We start from the raw sequence: 16,846 nt of genomic DNA, 5'->3' as shown, positions 1-16,846 counted from the left end.
ATCACTAAGGAAGAAGTACAAACCGTGAGGCATCCCATGTATTGACTCCACAATGGATAGGACCAAAAGTCAGGCTGTTGTTGTTTTTTTTGCACCAAAAGCTTGGTGATACTAAGGGGCAAAGTGGGTGTTTTAAATGTTTCATATAGCCTCTCATCCCTGAAATCTCAACCCATCCCAAGAAAACAGGATATGGCATCTAGCCAATGAAAATGATATACCCAAGCCCTGAAATCTAGGCAGTAAGCTATTCTCCAAAGCACAGAAACAGCGAGCAGTTAGAAAGCCACAAAACGCGTGTCAAATTCTCCATCAGTTTTAGAAATATTGTTCGCTCCTTATCGGAGATGATTTCTGCACCCACTCCCTTCTGGAGAGGAAACCGTAGCGCCCGACCCACATCCGTTTCTGAAAGAAGGATCTATCGCTTGCACCTTCGGTTGACTCCTTGCCTTCCGGCGGCACAGAACCGGCGCCCACAAAGTTCTCGTTACAAAAGTGAGAAAACAATACACCCCACCCGCTAGTCCCCAACCTCCGAAGCACAAGTTCTTGTCCCGACTGGCTCCCACTCCCTCAGCGGCAACCATTTTGTCGCCCCGCTCTTCACTTTCGCCTGCCCCCGCCAACCCATGACGACAGCACGCGACGTCCCCGTGACGCGCGCCACTGCGCCGATTGAAGATCGCGTGCGCGTGACGCCTTCACCCGGCCAACGGAGGTCGCGTCGTCTCTCGCCGCCTCGGCTTGCCGCTCCGATTTGCGTGCCATGCCCTGGCCCCGCCTTCCCTTGCTGCTGCTGCTGCTGCTGCTGCTGCTGCTCCTGCTCCGAGCGCAGCACATGCGCAGTACGAGCCGGGGCGGCCGAGCCTGGGGAGTCGGAGTTCAGTGTCGCGGTAGCGGGAGACAAAGCAAGTGAGAAAATGAATGGGATGGGGCCGCGCGAACCTTCCTATTAACCTCTTCGGCGCCGGCGGAGCAAAGCGGGAGGCGCTGGAAGGAGAGGTGAGGAGAGCAAAGAACCGCCGGTGAGGGAAGACGGTGTACGCGCGATGCCTGTCCCCTGCTCCTCCCCCCCGCCCCGGACTCCTTTCCGCCACCGCCGTGGCAGGGACGCTCCCCGCCCGCTGAAATCCTTCCGCTGGGCACGGAGCTCTTTCGGCACCCCACCCCGTGGCCGCTGCCGGGAGGGTCGCCGTGGAATGAATCGGAGTCGGCCGGGCGCAGGAACCAACGCCGTCCGGGGCCCTGGTGCGCTCGCTCGCGTGCGCCGGCCTTATTGTCTGAGCGGAGACCCTGAGGGCAGGAACGGAGGCTCGAGAGGGATTCCCTCCCTGCCTTCTCCTCCCTACCGGACCCCTGCCTTCGGGGAAGCCCCTTTGGAAAGGCCCGGAGCCGCACTTTCCTTAATGGTGCAGAACCAGGCGACCGGCTTTGTCTGGGCTTCATTTTGTCTTTCCCACACACGCGTACACCCCCGGCCCGCGCTTGCAAACCCTCCGTTTGGAGCGAGGCCGCCCCCTCCCTCCAAACGGCGTCCTCCTTCGTCTGCCTCCCTTCAGCCGAGGCTTCACGCTTCTTTTTTTGTAGTCCCTTGGCTCCCTCGCTCTCTCCTTAACATACTTCGTGGGCCTGGATAGTTATCCCGGGCCATATGGCTGTTGGGGAAACGAGGGAGAGGGTGTTGAGCCATGCTGGGTGGAATGTCACCACACCTTTCCTCCGATCAACCTTCTCCCTTTGTCAACAACTCAGGGGGACCCTTGGCGTGGCAGGGGGGAGGGGGTTTAAAAGCAGCTCAGCCACTCTTTCCTGGACCAAAGTTGAAGAGGATCTCTGTGGCCCTGATTGATAATCCTGTTAAGAGTCCAGGTTGTGGAGGGGAGGACTTTCCGGCCTTGCTTCTGTTGGCTAGATGAAAGAAATGTCAGGGTTGCCTCTTCCCAGCCAACATTTACATAGCAGTATGTGTTTCTGCAGTCCTCAGTTGTCTCTTACTTTTCAGGTGGAAGGAAGTGCTCATGTAGGAAACTAGTGTATGAAGTCACCCTGATGCAGAGAGACCAGAGTGTTAGTAGCCAGTCTGACTCTCTAAATAAAAAGTAAATTCCCAGATTCAGTGCATGGCATTTCCAATTTGAAGTGGTTCACATATGAAGTCTGTGAAAAATCTTTGATGATTGAGAGCTTAGGGGGTAGGTGCTAGAATGAATAGCATAGCAACAGGCGCATAGGTCTCACCAGGCAAATATAGATGATCATTGAAAGGTACCACCTGCAGGCCCAATACTCTGGTGCAGCCCCCAGAATAACTCCGGAAGGTGCCATTGAGCTGTATGACAGAAAAGACAAATACGTTTTAAAAATACTTAGTAATTTTAACTCTGCGTAAGTTAACATAATGTTGAATTGAATTGAATGCTTGTCCTATCTCCACCCATTGTACCTGCAGCATGGTTCTTCAAGGTAAAGTGTATAAAAATAGTCTAAACCTTGCCAGAGCCCAAATAGACATACTGTGGTAGCTCCGATATTCTTGTGCTTTGGTTCAAATGTATGCAGCCTCTTCTGGTCAACATTTGCAGCATGTATAACCAGAATAAATTGTATGAAGTTGTGCACTTCTTAGGAAACATCTGATTACAGCATAATGTTTTTTCATTTCTTTCTTTACATATTGCTATTGTTTGATTTAAACTTGCCGCACCATAAACTCAATACATTAGTCGAGTAACTTTTATCAATCCTGCTTGTATATGCAATTATTTATTACTTCTGCTGCACATGCTCTCTGCTGAAGTCTTTCAAAGTGATGCGCATAAAATCAAAACATAAGTAAAATTGTAAGCTTTCTAAGTATGCCTTTGTTAATCTTGGGATTTTTTAAGATCTACCCTAGTAATACAAGTAGAGCTATGTTTATTTTGATGTCAGTTTAGTAGATGCTAAGCTTTTAATAACTCTGGGTCTAAAACTTTCATGTTGTGTGATCAAGCCTTAATTTGGCTTCCAGGTTTGATACTAACATGGAGTATCCTTTAAAATAAATTGATCCACTAGGAGTTCGTTGAGTTCTAGAAAACATATTTCAGTACCATGTCTAAATTAATGTACAGGAGGAAAACATTCTTTTTTTGTGTGTGCCATACTATTCTTTCACTACCATTGCTTTTATGTGTGGGAAGTGTACAAAAGCATTTAAAATCTTGTTTAACTTCATAATTTAAAAATAATATTTGGATTCACATGTTACCCATTTCTGTATTATGTTCACCTGACACACTTATCAGTTGCTTAGAATTAGGGTATGGGATATAGCTTGAGGTCTTTAATGCTATTTAGTAAAGTGTGTGATGCTTCCTAAAAGAAAGAGTAGTACTAATGATTTAGGTCTTTTGAATCATTCTTTTTTAAAAAATGCTTTTTATTTTAAAAATTAAATAAAAATTATATATAATGAGAAGTACATTCAAAGAAAAAGATATAATGTGAAAGAGAAAGGAAAGAAAAGGAAAGGAAAGAACGGAAAAAGGGAGCTAGAAAAAAGAACAGAAAAGAAAATGGCCTCTGATCTTCCTCTTGGCAGTTATACATACAATTCTAATCAAACCTCTCTAAGATTACATCATAATTCCCTTCTTTCTATAACCTATTATTTCTAATCATCAAAGTCACAAAATCATTTTCTTTTTCATGCGCAAAGTCCCTAAAGGGTTTCTAGTCATTGATGAATGCCAATAATGACCTTCCTCTAATCAAAGAAATCAGTTTGGCCATCTCAGCAAGTTCTGTCAGGTTCACCAACCATTCTTCCGTGGTGGGTAATGCCGAATCTTTCCATCGTTGTGCGTATAATCATCCCATCACAGTAATCATACATTGAAATAATCTTCCATGACTCTTTTCTAAATCAAAATTCTTTTGATTCATTCTAATAGTCAGCATAAATGTGAGTAGAACTGTAGGAATTTTAAAAACTGGTTGAGATGTATCTGCCAGTAGAAAATAGTTTATTTGTGAAGCATATTCTTTCCTGTGGCTCCAATATAAGTATCCTACATAAATGTTTAAACAGACATTTCTATCTTTCGTTTAAGGTTTAAAATTTGGAATGAATGAAATGTGAGAATTGTTCTTGCATTGAAATCTAAAGATTGCTTCTTTAGAAGGATAGGAAAACATCTAGACAAGGGAAGACAGTGGGAGAGAAAAACTTGTCACTGAACTTGCACAAACAAGGGATATACGAAATTACATACTCCATGATCTCATTCTTGATAAAAGTAGATAATTGCTACTAACATTTAGATCCTAGCCATATTTTCCTGGACATAGGCACCATAAGCAATAAAACTTCCATGTAAGTGTAGATATCAATACTTGATTGCAATCTGAATTCTGGTAAAATAGATTTGTCACAAATACATCAAATCTTTTGTCATGTTTGCTCAGAGGAAAATACTGTCTTGCTCAGTAGAGCTTATTTATAGGCATCTTAACTTATAACTAGGTGCCTATAATTTTAATTGAATTATGATTTATGTTAGAAATTAACAACAAAAACAAACAATTAAATTTCATTGTTCCTAGGTTTTTGATTCGGTATTACTAGCATAAATTACTTCTGGTTGTGCGCCAGTTATGCCCGTTCCTGGAACGGGAAGCCCTCCGAACAGTCACTCACGCCCTGGTCATCCCATATAGACTACTGCAATGCGCTCTACATGGGGCTACCCTTGAAGAGTATCCGGAAGCTTCAGCTGGTCCAGAATGCAGCCGCGCGGGCCATTTTTGGTGCCCCTAGGTTGGCACATATAACACCTTTGCTGCGCAAGCTGCACTGGGTGCCAGTTTGCTTCCGGGTCCAATTCAAGGTGTTAGTTATCACCTTTAAAGCCCTACATGGCATGGGGTCAGGTTACTTGAGGGACCGCCTCATCCCCATTACATCGGCCCGCCCCACCCGATCATCCAGAGAGGGCACGTTACGGACCCCATCGATAAGAGAATTTCATCTGGCAGGGTCCAGGAAACGGGCCTTCTCTGCAGTGGCCCCCGCCCTTTGGAACATCTTGCCCCCAGAGGTGAGGCAGGCCCCTTCACTCCTGACCTTCCGGAAGGCCCTGAAGACTTGGTTCTGCCATCTCGCCTGGGGCGGAAAGTGGGTAACCATTCTTGGGGGTGGCTTGCACCCTAGGGGCCCTCCCACCAGCTTGGAATTTTACACCATCTTGGATTTCACATTTATTTATTGCATTTTATAATAATTGTAATGGGTCCGGTTTTTTGAGATTTTAACATTGGAGTTTGATTTTATTGTAAACCGCCCAGAGTCCCTCTTTTGGGGGAGATGGGCAGTAATTAAATTTGAATAAATAAATACATAAATAAATAAGAATCCTTTCCTGATAGAAGGCATGCTTTGACAATGTTGGAAGTATCAGGCCTTTCACCATCCTGACAGAATGACAACTTACATTCAAGAGTGTTAAGACATAGCTATTCTAGTAAGTTAACATTAGTAAAATTGGTAGCAGTTAATAATGATTAACATATGCTCAATTTATGGACAACAACAAAAAAGATCAGCTTTGAGAATCTGAGGGACTCTTTATACAAGCAACCAGTAACGTGCAAATACAATCGCAAGATAATTGTGTATACATTGTAGAATGTGAACTACTTTCATGATATTAATAGTCCAGGAAATGTTATGTGTATGTTTAGCAAAGACCATGCTCTTTCGCTTACTATTTAATTTATAGAAAGTACTCATTTTTGCATGTGGCCACTCCATTTTCTTATTCCTGTTTCACCATTTTCACCTTCCATTTGGTTCTAGAGCTTCAGTTAGAAGAAGTATCACCTGCATTCTTATAGGACAAGTGTTAAGTCATAGCCTACAGTAAATATAGGGAAACTGCCTAAATTGTGTGATTTTAAAAGGGGGGAAAAGTTATTGAGAAGGTGAATATCTGTTAGTTCAGAAGATATAAATTTTTCATATATATTTTTCAAACCAACTTCACAAACAACTAATGCAACTGCTCTAAGAAAGTAATTTCCCAGTTACATATCTATTTTCATCCAGGGTCGATGCAGCTATTATAATGAATTTAATTTGTAGATGAACTTTTATCCCTTATATATTTTTACCAAAAATAGATGATAGCTATGTGTATTCTAAAATCTTTGGCATATTAAATTTTATTTATATTAAACAAGCTGATGCATGCATTTATTTCTTAATAATTGTAGATCACTACAAGGTAGTGGAGAAAGCCATGTATACAGCTATTAGCTCTAAGTCACAGCTTACCATGATTCTGATTTAAAAAAAAACAAAAAACCTGTAACTGAGCTCTGAGCTCAGATGCTTTTCTCTGTTCCATTGCAGGAGTGACCAGAAGATCTGAAGGTTTTATTTAAAATACCTCAGGTCAGCCTGTCAAAACTCAAAACTTTTGCCAGTCTTAAACATTTGAATCACCTTAAGCTCTTGCCAGAAAGGTGGGATATAAATCTAACAAGTTATATAAGTAAATAAAACATTAAAAGATGATTTGGTTAAAAAAAACACTTAAGACTGGTAACAGTCAGATTTGGAGAATGTAACAAGCCATCATTAATTAAAAAAAACAAACCCTGAAATTCTCTAAATGTATGCTCTAATGTCCTAAGGTAAGTTCATTCCTTTTATGATGAACAAATGGTTTATCTGAATGTATGGATTTTAACATGACTGTGGAATAGTTCAGCTGTGGTTTCTGGGCATGCATGTGGTTTGAGGACCCAAATCTAGAGTGAAGTATTTGCATAGATCTAATACTTTTGTCCTATGAAAAATATGTCTATGTAGATATCTTGTTTGCAGTTGTTAAAAATGAGTGTTTAGTAGCTTTATGTTAAAATATGGTTTCTTTTTCCTGCTCCTTCATCCCAGATCGGTAATGAAGACTAGGATAAATAATTCGCAATATAAGTAAGTATTCTGCCAATAATGTTTTCATGTATTACATATCTTTTCCATTTGGAATAATAATTACTACTACTGTTTGTTATTATTACTATTGTAGTCTGCCATGCAGACTATAAAGCATATAAAAAGGTTATATAGAGATATATATAGATATATATAGATAAGACTATAAAGCATATTATAAAGACTATAAATTACACACCTATTCAAAAAAGAAAATTAGCAAAGTCAGAAGCAAATCTTGGTACATGAACCAAGCAGTTATAATCAAGAATAAAAATATGCTGCAATAACTGCTTTGGCTGATATTCTAGTATAGAATATTTTGGAGCAAGTATTCCATAAATTAAATGCCACCATATGCAATTGGATTCACAGCAGAAAAGATAATATATCTTTGTTATAAAACTCTTAAAGAACAAGCCTGGCATTTTGTATTGGGTTCAGAAATAGAATGGATGATGTAATTCCCAGTATAATTTGATCAAGACTCAGCTAATACATATGCACAAGGAAACTGATTAAAACTATCCTTTTAACTTTGCTCCAAATCAGAATATACTCTTGAATAAATAACTGTGGTAATAGTGCTGTTCTTGACACTAATAGGATAACATGCTTAGAGAATTTTAACTGTTCCAGTATCATAAAAATCAATACTTTATAAGTCCAACTTTATAACTTTATAAGTCCAACTTTATTTCTTAAATGTTCTACCATTATAGCTGGAGCTCCTTTCTTGACTGAAATATAATTATTCAGTTTTTAAATTCAAATTGCTGCTAATTATCTCAGTGATATGTAGGCCATCTTTAGTATTGCAACAAATCATGACTTGTTGTGATGAGAATACAATATTGTATTGTGTGTTTTTCCTTTCCTTCCTCCACACAGAATGCATGAATAGAGGAGATGAATTTGATAATTTCATAGTTAAATAACCATAGGGTCCAGAACTTGAAAGAAAGGAGAGTCTGATATCCTAGCACAGTGTTTCTCAACCTTGGCTACTTTAAGATGGGTGGACTTTGAGAGCTGGCTGGGGAATTCTGGGAGCTGAAGTCCACCCATCTTAATGTTGCCAAGGTTGAGAAACACTGCCCTAGCACCTAAAGGAAGATGGTTACCATTACATCTGAATTGGTCTAAATCATTGTTGCCTGGGGAGAGATGCCTCCATCAAAAGTTTCCTACAAAGACTAGTAATAAGGAAACATGAAAAACATAGTAACCTAAATGCTATTTGTCTTTTGTACAGGATTGAAGAGAATGCTGGTCCCTTCCTTCAGTAAAGTGTGAAAGTTACTTTGTTTCCTAATTCATGCGGGGCCCAATTAGAAGGATGAAACCTACAAGGTGGGTGAAATAATATGACAAGCATTGTTGAATTAAATGGTGTAAAACATTTTCAAGTCATAATGAGGTTGAGAGATAAATTTCTTTGTTCCAATTTATTTCCGTTAGCTGTATTTTGCAGTTTTGTTTGTTTAACCTCTTACTTGTTGAGAAGAAAGTATATCTTTTTTGCACTTCTTATCTTCCATTAATGTTAAGTTCCACCAAAGTCAGCATTTTGAGAACTAAAGATAATAAATAGACTATTTGAGCAACAAAATATAGAAAGCCATGGACTTTGATATGAAATTCAGAATAATTTTATGGTAGTGAGCAGACAAGGAAATATTCTAGAGCTAGTGGGGTTGGAGGGAAAAATAGACCATGTATTTGTGCACAAGAGTGGGATGATGATGATGATATCCCCAGTTTTCTTCCTATAGTGCATTTTGAACATCAAAAAATAATTGAATCTACCATTGGCTTCCTAAAATGATACAAAGGTGTCTAAAACCTTACAGAATTGATATGTCCTTGTATGATCTCAGGCCGTGGAACTAAGCTAATATACATTCAAAAAATCTCATGTTCTGACAGTTCTTTCCCCACTTTGTTCCTTCTGGTTATTTTGTAAAATCGAGTGAAATGAATAGGCATGTTCGTGTCTCGTTAATGCAGATGCGGTGATTATACATTAAACCAGATAACCAATCAAGTACCACATCCATATCTATATTTGTTCAGTTCATACATTCACACTAACCAAGCTTGCTATCCAGATCAGGCAGGGGGGATTACTGATGATAACAACTGGATTAATGAAGGTGGGAACAGAAATATAACTTTTCACCTTGCTTCTTGTCAGATAAACTGAGAAGCACTAAGTTCTTGGTCTATGTTGTGGTCTAAAGATTAATTTACACAAAAGTTTGGGTCTGCCCAGTGAGAAAACTTCATGTGTTCTGGTTTGGGTTCTGCTGAAGGGTATTGGGAAGAGGAAAATAAATAAAATCTCAAACAAGCACAGCAATAATCCTGCCTATTTCCTCTTTCCTTCCTAAAAAAAAGCCAACAGCTAATGATACTTTGGGCCAGTGATAAACATATTATTATGTTTGGTTAGTTGAAAAGGTAGTTATTCAAAGAGAAGTGGTGTTTTATATAGCTAATAATATATATTTATATCTCATCTATTTAATGGTTGTGTGTATGGATAGATACATAGTTAGATGTATATCGTACTTTTAATGGAAAACCCTTCTGAATGCAGGTTCCAATTCATCTTATAAGCACATGCCTTAATAATATCTGCAGGATAAAACATAAAGGAAAAAAATAATATTTTTGGTAGATACTAGATAACCTGTGACCCGTTGCATCATCGTTTGCAGAGGTATTTCCTTACCAGATTCCTCAGTGCTTTCAACAACTGCAGAGCTTCCCTGGGAAAGTTCTTAAAAATTCAGAGAGATATGAAGAAATGTATCTGCCTTGAAAATAGCCCATGTCATTCATATTGAACTGTATAGCACAGTCAAGCATCAGGAAATGTTTTATGACATTTTGTATGTCATATAATGTTTTATAAAATTTGCCAAATTTCTATTCCACGGAAGAAACAGGTTCTGGGTTTTGGACGCATTCTATAAGTTAGCCCATTTGAGGTGCCTTGGTTCAAAAAGTGTTGCCCTGTGATGCACCATTTTACCTGGTTAAAGGTTACACACAAACAGGAGAGTTTTAGTAGTATATAGATAGAACCCTAATAAATGTTTAAGTAGCAGTAAGTAAAACTGCCTCAATTTAATGGTCATGAAACATATATTGAGCAAACTCTTAAGAAAAGAAATATATCTTAAAAGTTAATCTAATTAGACTGTGTTTGCTATCACTCATGTTTATAAGTTATGGATTAAAATGTTGCTATTTATAATTCTTCCTCCAACATTTAATGTGTGATTGGTTTAAGTAGAAATTCTTAACTGTGAGACAAGCAAATGTGGCTGGAATCCAAAAATAAACACAAAACAAGTTTTGCATGTCTACAGTGCCTTAGGATTTGTGTTTCTCGATGTCCATAAAATGTGTCAAAATACTTTAGAAAGTATGGCTACTTTGAGATACATTTTATGAAGTAGCACAGGGATAACAAAACTCTGTGCCCATGATTAGAAAACCTGAACTAGATCTTTGAATCCTCACCATGAGTAACAGTGGATGGAAAAAACTATTCAGTGCAGGGGTTTTTTTTTTAAATTATACTTCGTCTCAAAATGTATTGCTATTTATTTTCCTGTATCTTAAAAGTAAAGAAGTAGTTGGTTGTTATTTATTTAAGGAAATAAATTAAACTTACTTGAACTGCTACACTTACTTGCTTTCTTTTATTTCTAGATGATATGAGCAGATAGTAGAACTGGATGTATACTCAACTGCTTCTTCTTGGCTTCCCACCCCACAACACAAAGGATTTAGAACCAGCACCCACAAAGAATGATATATAATCTGGAGATCTAAAGATCCTGGGAGTCAAACAACGGGGCCTAAAATAAAACCTTTTGTTTTACCTATATCTTTTTACATGATTTAAAATACATGATTTAATCTGAGTTCCAAATCTTCATTAAGATATGAAGACACAGCAGAAATAACTGAGCTCAGTCATGGATACAAATATAGCAGAGTCTCCACAAATCAGTGATAATTTGATGATGGATAAAATCAACAATTTAAAAGTGGAACCAGAAGATGATAGCAATTGTGTTTTAGAAACAATAGATATAAAAACTGAAAGAGAAGATCTAAGACAGACAGACAGCAGTGATGAACAGGATGACAGAGAAAAGAATTTCATCTGTAACAATTCAGACAAATTCATCTCTGCGGAAAATGAGGATGATTATGGTTCTCTCTTTTCTCAATATAGCAGTACTCTTTACGACGTAGCAATGGAAGCTGTAACACAGAGTCTTCTTTCAAGCAGAAACATAAGCTCCCGAAAAAAGTCCCCTGCTTGGAACCACTTCTTTATATCTCCTAGAGACAGTACCAAAGCAATATGTATGTACTGTATGAAAGAATTTAGCAGGGGTAAAAATGAGAAAGACTTAAGCACAAGCTGTCTAATGAGGCATGTGAGGAGAGCTCATCCAACTGTACTCATTCAGGAAAATGGAAATATACCAGCTATATCTTCCTTTTCTTCATCACCTACATTACTATTGCCACCTCAGCCTGCAGACGCTGGAGATCTAACTAATGTGCTAACTCCTATAAAATTAGTTAAGAAAACGTGTTCTAAGATTCCACCCCCTGATCAAATTATGGAGGAATCTGTTCCTGCAGTTTCTATTGAAGAAATACCTTCAGATCTGTCACATACTGAAAAGAATAATAAAGAAGAAGCTGGTGTTGGATTATCACTACATCCACCCAACAGTCAGTGTGAAGAAATGGTAGACAATATAGCAGAGAAAACTGTTCAGCTTCCTAAGACTACATCTGGCTCAAGGAGACGATCTGCTGTATGGAAACATTTTTATTTGTCTCCTCTAGATAACTCAAAAGCTGTCTGCATTCACTGTATGAATGAATTCAGCAGAGGAAAGAATGGAAAAGATCTTGGAACCAGCTGCTTAATACGGCACATGTGGAGGGCTCATCGTTCTATTGTTCTACAGGAGAATGGAGGAGGTTCAAGCATACCCCCTCTGTACTCTGCTCCTCCAACTTTATTACCACCTCTATTAGCTTCAGATGGAGACCCAAGTTCTGTATCACCTCCTGGAAAATTAGCTAAAGAACCAACATCTGTTTGCTCTTCTCCAGACAGAATAGCTGAAGAAAATAATTCCAATCTTCCTTTGGGCGATACTCTCATGGAGGATTCCTCATTGTTCTCATCATCAGATGATATAGGGGAAGCTTCTTTAGTTTCTTCCCCTGAAAAAAGCCCATTGTTATTGGAACATGGCTCTGTTTTTCATCAGAATAAACGGATAATGCGAAAGCTAAAATCTGAAGTATGGAATCATTTTTCTTTGTCTCCAGGGGATAATCTAAAAGTTGTATGTAGACATTGTAGTTGTATGATAAATCATGGGAAAAAAGGTGATTTAGGCACAAGCTATTTGACAAGACACTTATACAGGCGGCATCCTGAAGTTATAGGAATCCAAAAGAGCTTTATAGACGTCAGTTTAGCAAATTCTCCTTATGCTACCTTGGCTTCTGCAGAACGTTCATCTTCAAAACTGACTGACTTACCCACAATGGTTACTAAAGATACTCAAGTCATATTTCCTGTTAGTAGCAAAAAGACCTCAAAACTGTGGAATCATTTTTCAATTTGTTCTGCAGATTCAACTAAAGTAATATGTATGCACTGTGGACGTACAATAAGTCGAGGGAAAAAGCCAACCAATTTAGGTACCAGTTGCCTTTTAAGACATTTACAGCGGTTTCATAATCATGTCCTAAAACCAGAAGCCTCAGCGCCAGTATTGTCCTCTTCTGCAAATAATCATGTACCTCTGAGCACAGATCTTTTGGGATCTTCATCTTTTGATGAAACCAATGACAAATTTTCTGACACACATCCTGTTGCCAAAAAAATAACGAGTCTGGTAGCTGAAATGATTGCACTTGATCTTCAGCCATATTCTTTTGTAGATAATATTGGTTTTAATCGATTGCTTGAATACTTGCAACCTCAGTATTCACTGCCTTCACCATCTTATTTTTCTCATACTGCGATTCCTGATATGTATGATAGTGTGAAAGAAGTAATTGTTTCACATCTTAAAGAAGCTGAAAGTTGTGTAGTCCACTTTACCTCTGGAATATGGATGAGCAATCAAACTCGGGAATATCTAACCCTCACTGCTCACTGGGTAACATTTGGGTCTCGGGTTCGACCACAGTGTGAAGATTACCATTGTTCAGCTTTATTAAATGTTTCACAGATTGATTGCGACTATAATGGTATCAGCATTCAGAAACAACTAGAATATTGGTGGGAAGCCTGGATAACATCAGTTGGCCTACAGATTGGGATTACAGTTACAGATAATCAGGCTATAGGAAAAACTTTAAATGAAGGGGAACATTCAAGTGTGCAATGCTTTTGTCACACAGTGAATCTCATAGTGAATGAAGCTATTAAAAGCCAGAGGATGGTCCAGAACCTCCTTAGCATTGCCAGAAAGATATGTGAACGTGTTCATCGCTCAGCGAAAGCAAAAGAAAAGCTGGCAGAGCTGCAGAAGGAATATCATTTGCCACAGCATCAGCTAATCCAAGATGTCCCATCAAAATGGAATACATCATTCCATATGCTTGAAAGGCTAATTGAACAGAAAAGAGCTATTGATGAAATGTCTATAGAGTGTAGCTTCAGGGAATTAATAAGCTGTGATCAGTGGGAAGTGATGCAATCTGTCTGTCATGCACTCAAACCATTTGAAGTTGCAAGTAGAGAGATGAGTACACATATGTCCACTTTAAGCCAAGTAATTCCAATGATTCATATTCTCAACCGGAAAATTGAACTACTGTTTGAGGAAACAATGGGCATAGATACTATGCTAAAGTCCTTAAAAGAAGCTATGGTGAGTAGGTTGTCCTCTATACTCCATGATCCAAGATATATTTTTGCTACACTTTTGGACCCTCGTTATAAGACCTCCTTATTCACAGAAGAAGAAGCAGAACAGTATAAACAGGACTTAATCAGGGAGCTAGAAATATTAAATGCTACCTCAGATGATAGTAAACCTGTTTCCAATGGTTGTGGTATAGGTTCATCATCTAAAAACTCTTATGGGGACAATAGTCTTTGGTCACTGATGGAAGACATGAAAAAAGCAAAACTTCCAAAAGAAAAGACTAAGTTGCCAGAGGAAATGGTGCTTTTATACTTGGAGGAAGAAGTGCTTGAGCATAACTGTGATCCCCTCACTTACTGGAATTTTAAGAAATCATCTTGGCCAGTATTGTCAAAGTTGGCTGTTCGATTCCTAGGTTGTCCTCCGAGCATCGTTCCATCAGAGAGATTGTTCAGTACATCCAACGAAAACATCAGCTTTAGTCAATCAAGACTAGCAATGGAACACTTTGAAAAACTTATATTTTTGAAAGTAAATCTTCCTTTGATATACTTCCAGTATTGAAATTAATGAACAGGCCGCCAGTCTAAACTTCTTGTTGCTCACTGGATAATTACTATATTTGTAACTTAAATTGCTCCATTAGGGGCCATGTATGACATCTAATCAATGCCTGTTGTTTCAAACTTAGTTATATTTTTTCAGTTCTCTCTGTGTCTACATGTGCCTTATCAATTATCCTTCAGGCCAGATAAGAGTGTATATACATTTTCTTAAAAAAAAAAAATCCTATTAGAATTAGCCTTGTCTTTGTCCCAATTATTAAACAAATTATGTAGCTTTCGATTGAACATTGTAAATGAAATTTTAAAACATTTTGAATAGAATGGCAAAAAGGATGTAAACAGTTGTATTATGTAGTTCTTTATTCAATTATGTAAAAAACAGAAACCAGGTACTGTATATTAGCTGAATATTGCTTTAATTGCAGAAGAAAGCTGTATATAAAGGTGGAAATGAAGCCATCTTCCTATTTAGCAGGTTTTAACTGCAGGCCTAATGTACTTATGTTCAAGTATGTATGTACTAAAGATGGCAGTTGAATTAGTATTTGACTAAACTTAGAGTTATTAAGAAACATCAGTTATACAATAATCTATAAGTTTGCCATTCATGGTCCCTATTCAGGTTTTTTTTACACTGTAACTGAATTAGAGCTTGAGTATTTATAAGGTTTTTGGGTGTTTATTTTCAAATTTTTCCAATTGATGTTTGTTATTTAATGCAGTGCATTGAAATATAAAATATAAAGAAAGGGCATCATGCCAAGCCTTTTACAATTGAATGAATCAAAACATTTATTAGTCCTTGGTGGGAAAATGTAGTTAAGGTTTCCCATGTAATTGCAAATTGTGTATGGCATTCTTCTATTATCCCTGTTACTAGAAGCTGATTTTCAGTGAATATCCTAAGACTTTGCAAATATTTTAGAAAAGGTGCTTCCGAACGTGCATCGGACTGTCCCAGCACGCACAGGCACTTCACACGCACCTGAAGAATTTGCACGGCCCATAGACCGGTTTCCTGCAAAGAAGGTTATATAGTAGAACTGACCATAATCAACAGTGTCCATCAGCTAAGTAAGGTATCATAGAATTTTATTAATCCTCGAACAGAAGAATCGCCAGCATTTACATTATGCTGTCCACATTTTAAAAGAAGTTAAAAGGTATCTCCCTCCTTCCTCTCTGCTCCCCCCCCCCCCCCCGATGCATTGATAAAATTATTTGGGGAAACAAATTAACTACAGCCTTTAGGAAAGATGTAGTTTTGTTAAAATACTGTACTGTACCTCTGCCTAATATTTGCATTTATTATGTTTTAGTGTATTTATAAATGATGGATTCAGTTTCTGAAATTAAACATCTTATTTGCAATTTTTAGAGAATGAGTCAGTGTCAGCCATTTTTTTCCCCCTTAGAATGCAGTGGGCACTTAGTGATTCTGGAAAGTCATTTAGGCGGGCAGGAGCATAACCTGGATATAATAACTTTTGGAATAAGAATTAGAAGGCATATTGCTTCTGCAATCTTCCATTCAAATATTTCCTTGTACTGTAGTATTTCTGTCTCCCATATAATGAGATACATGATGTAATGGATGCATTATGGCCCAAATATATCTGAAATATCTTCAGTAATACAATAGAGCTAATTCTTTTTAAATATTGTTTTTACTGCATAAGCCTTACTCAATTAATTTAACTCTCTATATATATATCTAGAAACATCCTTTTAAAATGCAGACCATTGCAAATTTTTCACTGATAATTTAAGAATGAACCAAACCATGTTAAAATGGTCAGAACTGGGGGTGCCAGGGGTGAGGAGAGGGGGAGACAAGACCAAAAGTGCTATGTACTAGACAGTAACTTGAGGTAAGCTCATGGGGTGCACATAGCTACAGGCAATTGTTATGGCACCGGGAGACTGTTGTCCTAAACATCGTGGGAACAACGCTGGCTAAACCGATGATTTCACCTTTCCTCCACCTATTTAGCTTACACATTTGGGAAAGTGATAGCCACCAGTAGCCATGAATGTGTGGGTATATGCTTATAGAATGCACATGGTTATTATATGATGAGTGGGTCTCACATGGTTAACAAAATGAGTCTTGAAATATGTTACAGTTAACACATTGTGGCTAGTTAAAAGGTAGACAGCAAAACTTCTTGAAAATATGAAAGGCTATTGGATAACAGCACTGATGGCCACAAGAGTTCATTCCATGTAATTAGGTATGTTGGGTTCCTCTTTGGTAGAGTTCGGTTGACGTTAACGTCTTCAAAGCTCAAGCATAGTGATACAGAAAACAGTATTTCAGATTCTTAGGTAATATGGAAAGCTAAATATTCTGAAACATT

The 16,846-nt window shown here is 38.3% G+C and overlaps 1 protein-coding gene across 3 annotated transcripts; it reads left to right on the top strand.

Annotated features, from left to right (window-relative positions):
- Positions 1-854: 854 nt before the first annotated feature.
- Positions 855-15,857, top strand: ZBED4 (zinc finger BED-type containing 4). Of its 3 annotated transcripts, XM_063307933.1 has the most exons (4): positions 855-1,005; positions 6,944-6,982; positions 8,238-8,335; positions 10,709-15,857. In XM_063307933.1, exon 4 carries the CDS (start codon positions 10,978-10,980, stop codon positions 14,482-14,484), a length of 3,507 nt encoding a protein of 1,168 aa, XP_063164003.1. In that variant the 5' UTR covers positions 855-1,005; positions 6,944-6,982; positions 8,238-8,335; positions 10,709-10,977; the 3' UTR covers positions 14,485-15,857. The 3 variants fall into 3 exon arrangements, with proteins under 3 accessions (XP_063164003.1, XP_063164005.1, XP_063164004.1); XM_063307935.1 differs by lacking the exon at positions 6,944-6,982; XM_063307934.1 differs by lacking the exon at positions 855-1,005 and having other exon boundaries at positions 6,843-6,982.
- The last annotated feature ends 989 nt before the right edge of the window (positions 15,858-16,846 follow it).

Source organism: Candoia aspera, chromosome 7 (genome assembly GCF_035149785.1).
Source record: "Candoia aspera isolate rCanAsp1 chromosome 7, rCanAsp1.hap2, whole genome shotgun sequence".
Classification (NCBI taxonomy): Eukaryota; Metazoa; Chordata; class Lepidosauria; order Squamata; family Boidae; genus Candoia; species Candoia aspera.
This window is presented reverse-complemented; position numbering and strand designations above follow the sequence as displayed.

Bases quoted from the DNA above. Each gene is read 5' to 3' on its own strand.
- ZBED4 (XM_063307935.1), top strand. From the start codon at position 10,978: ATGGATACAAATATAGCAGAGTCTCCACAAATCAGTGATAATTTGATG.